This window comes from Malus domestica, chromosome 15 (assembly GCF_042453785.1).
Source record: "Malus domestica chromosome 15, GDT2T_hap1".
NCBI classification, from domain to species: Eukaryota; Viridiplantae; Streptophyta; class Magnoliopsida; order Rosales; family Rosaceae; genus Malus; species Malus domestica.
In genome coordinates, this window is record NC_091675.1 from 33,730,562 (window position 1) to 33,737,587 (window position 7,026).

The window sequence follows — 7,026 nt, forward strand, 5'->3', positions numbered from 1 at the left end:
ATGACTTGACCAACCTAAGTTAGGAAGCCCATGAATTAAACGATCCACGATAACCTTTTCGTAAAGCCTTCTGGATCGAGAATAAATCTCGGCCCAAACCAATATTTTGGGCCTAAACATTGCCCCCTCGCTTCTGAGGACTTTTTCGACCTGAAGTCTCTAGCTGAGCCCTGACCTTGAAGAAGTGACACCAGGCTCCGTCTCCCGAGGTGCATTTATGAAGCACGATTGCACGATCTTGCTCTCGTCAGATATCTCGCCAAGTATCATCTTCTCAGCATGACCTGAAGTGTTATTTCATCATTACCCCTTTGATCCGCGAGATTTTTTGAATTCCTCAAGACCAAACGTCCTCAAATCATTATACCTGTCGCTACATGTCATCATGCAATCTCGATTTGCGAATCTTTCGGTACCTTTGAGATCGTGCAGACACCAAAACGTCATTTCTTCATAAAAGGACGCCGCCACGATATCATTATGACCCCTTAATCGGCGAGTTTTTTGGTTCTTTCTCCTAGGTCTGTTAATATTCTCCATCACTCCATAATTATTAACGATCTTCCTGATCACTCTCCCTGTTTGGTCTTCCATTCCACGAGTCTATAAATACTCGGCCTTCTATTATTCATTCTTTACGTTTTCAAATTTTCCAAAGTTTTTCTTGTTCAAAAGATTAAAAGAAAATCCCCTGACTTTCTCCTAGAAAGCCTTCAAAACCATTCCAATGGCCTCCTTCATCTCCAAGCTTTCTAAGGAATGCGACAAATGCGGAGCAATCATCGACCATCGCTCAATCAAGACTCTGCGCTTTGAGAGCGACATGAGCACCCCTACCAGATCCTTGGTCCACTTTTTCAGGATGCAGTTCCATCAGCTATCACTGAACTCTTCAAGGAGCAGTGTCTAACACTCCTACTGCAAGGGTTTGAATGGTCGAGGTGGGGTTCAGCAAAGCCCCAAGGCTCTTGGCCCTCGACCACTGCGACCTGGGCAGCTTGGGTTGCACGGATAGAAAAGATCTTCGGCGAGCAATGTAAAGCTCTTGGCATTTATGATGCCATTCGTCTTTCGTTTATGGAGCTCGTCGTGGACAAGGAGCTTCTTATGGCAGCCTCAAGCTTCTGGTGCTTAGCCACCAACACTATGGTCTTTCCCCTCGGCCCCATGTTTCATACTATGGTCTTTCCCCTCGGCCCCATGTGTCATACTATCCTCAACATTACCGCAATCCTAGGGACCTCCCCTTTTGGCATCCCAGTTGACGCTACCCTCTCCGGGTACCCATCGACTATCGACCTGAAGGCACTTTTCAACGATCGGGCCATCGAAACGCTAAGCGGAGAGGGTTAAGAACCCTCAAATGAGAAAGTTCAGAAACTTTATAAGAACTTCCTCAACTACAACACTCTTTACCTCCACTTTGCCGGTTAAGGTGAGGAGAACCTACGACGGGGAGAACACGAAGCCTTTCTCTTCTACTGGTATAACAAATTTATTTGTTGTACCAAGTCCAACAAATGCTTGGTTGAGAACATGCCGGTGGCCGAAACTCTGGCTAGCGGTCACACCCTGGCGCTCAGTCTAACCATTCTTGCTCATCTTCTGTGCTGTTTGGCCGAGATGACCCTTCACAAGATCGACCCACACCAGAGTGGCTCCCTCTGGGTATTCCAACTCTGGCTGCAGGTTTATTTCGTCATCATTCGGCCAGAGCTTGCCAGCTTCTCGACTACTGAAGCGCTCGACCTTCAAGTGGCTTCTCGACCAGTACCTCCTCACCAAGTTGAAGACGTGTTCAAATACTTCTTCGGCCTTGATGCCCTTTCCGACGACGAATTCTTGATCTGCCGTCGTCGAGAATATCCTTTGTCGATCAAACTTCCCACATCAGCATGGAGTGCAGATGATGATGTTGATCTCTGTCAATCCTGGGGGTCGTTTGTGCTTACTCGCGACCTTCCTTTTGGGTGTGACACGCACCAAGCAAGTTGGGAAGTATATCACCCCCAATTTACTGCTCGGCAACTCGGCTATCTTCTTAGCTCTCGTCCTTGCTGATCCGATGACACCTATCTGACTCTTCAGAGAAAGAGTGTAAGGGTGCCAAAAAGAAGTTTCAAGAACGGTGCTAAAAATTCCACTTTCGACCAACCGTTCCAGAATCCCTTAACACTGACACTTTCGGTGATTGGTGGAAAGAGTATACCCAAAACGTTTTTGGTGCTTTGGTCAAAGACGTCTTGAACAAGATCTTTGGCGGTCGACCCAATAAGGCTTCTGCCCCCCAATCTCAAGGTAACAGTTTATTTCTACCTTCTTCTTTCGACTTTGAACTCTACTAATTTGCTTTTGCTTTCTCAAGTAGTCAATCACTGAAAAAGGTAGAAGTGGTTGCTGTGGCTGCGGCTGGGAAAAAATCAACTATCTCTAAAAAGGCTAAGACTACCGCGCATGCTTTACTGAGCAAACGGCCTCGTCAAGAGGCCGAGACGGTCGTCGAACCCCCTCAACCCGCAAAACGAGTCAAGAAGTTGACGAGGAAATGGGAACGGGAGATTTATGTTATCTCCAGTCAAACTACGGGAGCGACAACTCCTAATGTTTCCCTTTCTACCCCTGTCGTTTAAGCTTCGACAGAGAAACGACCAATTTCAACCAAAGAAACCGCCCATGTACGACCTGTTTCTCAAGTCGTTGGACCAGTTGTTACTCTACTGGTCGAGGCGTCTGCAGCTTCAGGGCCAACTGTTGTGTCTGTCTTGGAAGGGGCGGCCCCCTTGGCCTAGAAAAATCTTCCCGAAAATCCAAAACACACGGCAGTCGTTCTAGAAGACAGCGACATGAGCGATGAGATTCCCTTGACGAGTCGCCTTCAACCACGTAATCCACCTCCCCCTGTGTCCGAGGCGGTTGTTCAAGTCGGCCCTTTTACAGTCGATCGTGGCAAAATACCTGCCGTAGAGCCAGAAGCGACGGCGGAAACACCTGTTCATCCGCAAGACCAGGACCTAAACATTCCTCCCCAAGAAGCCACTTCGGCCTTCGTAAGTACCCCTACCAATTTTCTTTGGTTACTTTTCTGCCTTAGAACTCTAAACCAGGAAGATACCAAATGTCAGGTGCCTACCCATTCTTTTCATCGAAATTTCTACACGCCGAAAGGTGTTATCTATATTTCTTGGTTGCCGCAGGGGCTATCGAACGTAGGTAACCTCCATCGGCCGCGTGAACTGAGAAGCAGTCTAAGACATTGGGCTCGGCCATTAAGTTCTTTAGGTTCGAGCAACGAACCCGGAAACAAGGCTGAAGTCTTATATCGGCAGGTTTAAAACAAAAACCTTCTTGCTGTATTCTTTCGTGATTTCCTTATGCTTAAATTGATTTTTTATGTGCAGCCTTCATGGGAAGTCGAGTTTAAAGCTCTCCTGTCAAGCACTTCTGGAGAGGCTGGCCCTTTGCCTACTACAACTGAACCTGCCGATTTAGCTGCTCTGGTTCGGATGCAAGAAGTTTTGTCTCTCTCGGCGTCACAAGTCCTTGAGCGCAAAGGTTTTGATTTGTTGGGTGCATGCCTAAACGACCTCGAAGCAGATGGTCAAATGAACGCTGAGGCTATCGTTCAGGTGTCGTTCGCCTTGGAGCGAGTTTGGGAATCATTTAGTGTCCTCGAGATCGCTATTCGGGCTGATAATGATTTAAAAGCTGCCATGGCCGTCCAAGACACTCTTCGTCCGAAGATCGATGCTTTAAAGGTGAAAGGGGAAGCCTTGGCTGACCTCGACCGTCAAATGGTCGAATTGGCAAAACGAAGGTCAGCTATTGCTTCTAAGCTTGCGAAGGACTTCGAGTCGGGCGTCAAAGATTGTTTAACCGAGTATGCGACGAACGCGAAGCGAGTCAAGCAGTTGAAGATGGACAAGAAGAACCGGCAGGCCGAGGTCATAATGGGCGAGGTGCGGTGGCTGGAGCTAAAGGCCCTTATTGGAACTCTTCTTCCTTCATCACCCTAGAATGATTTGACTGTAAACCAGCTTATTAATGAAATGAAACGAGTTTTTATTCTTGCATCTCCCATGTGACTGGGTAATATTTCTTTAAGAACTTTCCATTAATTGGCAACCTGTGAATAACATCGGTTCGATCTCTAAGATGGTATGCCCCCTTACCGAGGACTTTATGGACGACGAACAGTCCTTCCCAATTTGGCGACCATTTGCCGAACTTGAGGTCTTTAATTCCCATGGGTAGGACAGTTTGCCAAATTAATTCCCCCTCGCCGAACATTTTTTGTTTGACCCTTTGATTATACGCTCGCTCGGTAATTTTCTTTTGTGCCATTAGAAGGTTGTAAGCGTTAAGCTGATCTTCTTCCAAATCTTCTAACTCTTGTAACATGACCTGGTTGTATTCGGCGTTGGACAAACTACTATGCTCAATCACGCGTAAAGAATTTACACTTAGCTCGACTGGTAACATCGCGTCATGTCCATAGGTTAACGCATATGGGGTGGTTCCCGTTGCCAACCGGGGTGAAGTCTGGTATGCCTATAAGGCTTCATTCAATTTTAAATGCCACGTGCCAGGTCTTTCTTTTATCATTTTTTCGAGAATACCGATCAAAACCTTATTACTTGCTTCGGCTTGTCCTTTCGCTTGTGGATAGTATGGTGTGGACTGCTCAAGCCGAATTTTTAAGCTCACCGTATACTCTTTGAACGTTTCAGCTGTGAAGACTGTGCCATTATCAGTTATGATCGTTTCTAATACCCCGAACCTGGTCACAATATGTTCCTCCACAAAATCACAAACCTCCTTGGATGTTAATTCGGCTTATGATTTTGCTTTGACCCACTTAGTGAAATAATCCGTTGCCATGAGTATCCATGCATGTTTCGCTGCTCCAGAGGATGGTGTGATTTTGCCGATCACGTCCATTGCCCATCATTTGAACGGCCAAGGTTTGGTGACCGAATGAAGTAATTCGGCCGGGGCCCTTTGGATGGGTCCATGAATTTGACACTGGACGTATCTTTGTGCATACTCGATACAATCTTTCAATATGCTTGGCCAAAAGTAACCGTGCTGGTGAAGTAGCCAACGCATCTTGCGTCCTGATTGATGGGCTTCACAAATTCCTTTATGTACCTCTGTGATTGCTTGGGCAGTTTCTTGCGGGCCAAGGCATAATAGTAATAAACCATCCTCGCCTTTTCGATACAACTCATTCTGGTATAAGACATAGTTTGTGGCATGGACCTTTGTCTTTCTGTCGTGTTGGCCTCTGGGATTATCAAGGTATTGCATAATTGGCCTTCTCCAGTCGTTTGGTAGCGTCTCGACCGCGCAAACATCTACAGGATCCTTCTGTTCCAATAACGAAGGTAAGGACATTACCCGTGTACGGATGACTTGGTCTCGCTGAAGGACTTGTTGATTAACCAAAGCCGAATATGATTGCCGTAAAACGGATATCATTGGTTCACTCTTGCTCCCCAGGAGTTGTGCTCCGGAGGTTATCTGAGCGAGTTCGTCTGCGACGGTGTTCCGTCCACAGGAAATATGATTGAACGTGATACTGTTGAATGACTCGGCTAAGTAACTGGCCACCATGTGATAGGGCGCCAGAGTGCAACTCATGCACCGAAAATTTCCATTAAGTTGGTTAATCACAAGCTTCGAATCACCGAAGACGAGGACGCGAGCAGCGTGCAAATCATGAAGTATGCTAAGGCCAATAACAAGGGCTTCGTACTCGGCCTGATTGTTGGTACAATCGAAATCCAACTTGAGGGAAAAGAACCAACGGTGTTGGTGTGGAGACTGGAGTACGATCCCCACACCAACCGATGTTGACGTGCTGGAACCATCAAAATACATTGTCCAATAATTGTCACATGCTTCCACCATTCTGATTTCAACATCGTTGCCCTCGAACCCATATGGAGAAGGGTGGTGGGCTAAGAAATCAGCAAGCGCTTGTTCTTTGACGGCTTTTTATGGGGCGTACTGCAAACTAAACTCTGATAGTGCAAGTGTCCATTTCCCGATTCGGCTTTTGACTATTGGCCAAGTAAGCATATATCGAATAACATCTGTCTGGGCGATGACTTGCGTAACGGATGGGAGCATATAATGTCGGAGTTTTGATGTGGCGAAGAACAAAGCCAATCAGAGCTTCTCAACTGGTGAATAATTGATCTCTGGAGGATTGAGGTGTCGGTTGAGATAGAAAATAGCTTGTTCTCGCCCAGCGTCAATATCTTGTGCGAGGAAGCAACTGATGGATTCTTCGGCCACTGAAATGTAAAGCTTAAGGGGTTTATCGTGTCGAGGCGGTACGAGGACAGGCGGAGTTGCAAGAGCAACCTTGATTTGCGTAAAAACCGCTCGATGGTCTTCATGCCATTCAAACTTGTCTAAGTCCTTAAGTTTCTAAAGCATAGAGAATGTCGTCATTTTGCCAGCGGAGTTAGCTATGAATTGGCGAAGAAAATTTATTTTCTCGAGCAAAAATTGGAGTTGTTTTTTGGTCGTCGGTGGTGGGGCGTCAATAATTGCACGAGCTTTGTTTGCGTCGACCTCGATGCCACGATGGTGGACAAGAAAACCTAAGAAATTGCCGGCCGACACGCCAAAGGCGCATTTGGCCGGGTTCATCTTAAGATTATGTCGTCGCATGCGAAGGAAAGCTTGCCGAAGATCATCAATATGCGTTTGGTGACTTTTTGATTTGACCATGATGTCATCAATATACACTTTTATAGTAATGCCGATCAGGTCATGAAAAATGGTATTCGTCAAGCGTTGATATGTAACACTAACGTTTTTTAGACCGAATGGCATGACTACCCACTCGTAAGTTCCAAGTGCCCCCGGGCAGCGGAAAGCAGTTTTATGAACATCAGCCTCGGTAATAAATATCTGGTTATAACCGGCATGCCCATCCATGAATGACAGCATGTCATGATTAGCCGCGGCGTCGATTAGCAAATCTGAAATTGGCATGGGATATGCATCCTTAGG

At 46.5% G+C, this 7,026-nt stretch overlaps 1 protein-coding gene across 1 annotated transcript; it reads right to left on the minus strand.

The window, feature by feature from the left end:
• Window positions 1–4,059: 4,059 nt before the first annotated feature.
• On the minus strand, window positions 4,060–5,880 carry LOC139191874 (uncharacterized). The gene is made up of 2 exons (XM_070812903.1): window positions 5,149–5,880; window positions 4,060–4,548 (listed from the first exon to the last, which is right to left on the minus strand). The coding sequence occupies exons 1-2, from the start codon at window positions 5,878–5,880 to the stop codon at window positions 4,060–4,062; spliced, it is 1,221 nt and encodes a 406-aa protein (XP_070669004.1).
• Window positions 5,881–7,026: the final 1,146 nt, after the last annotated feature.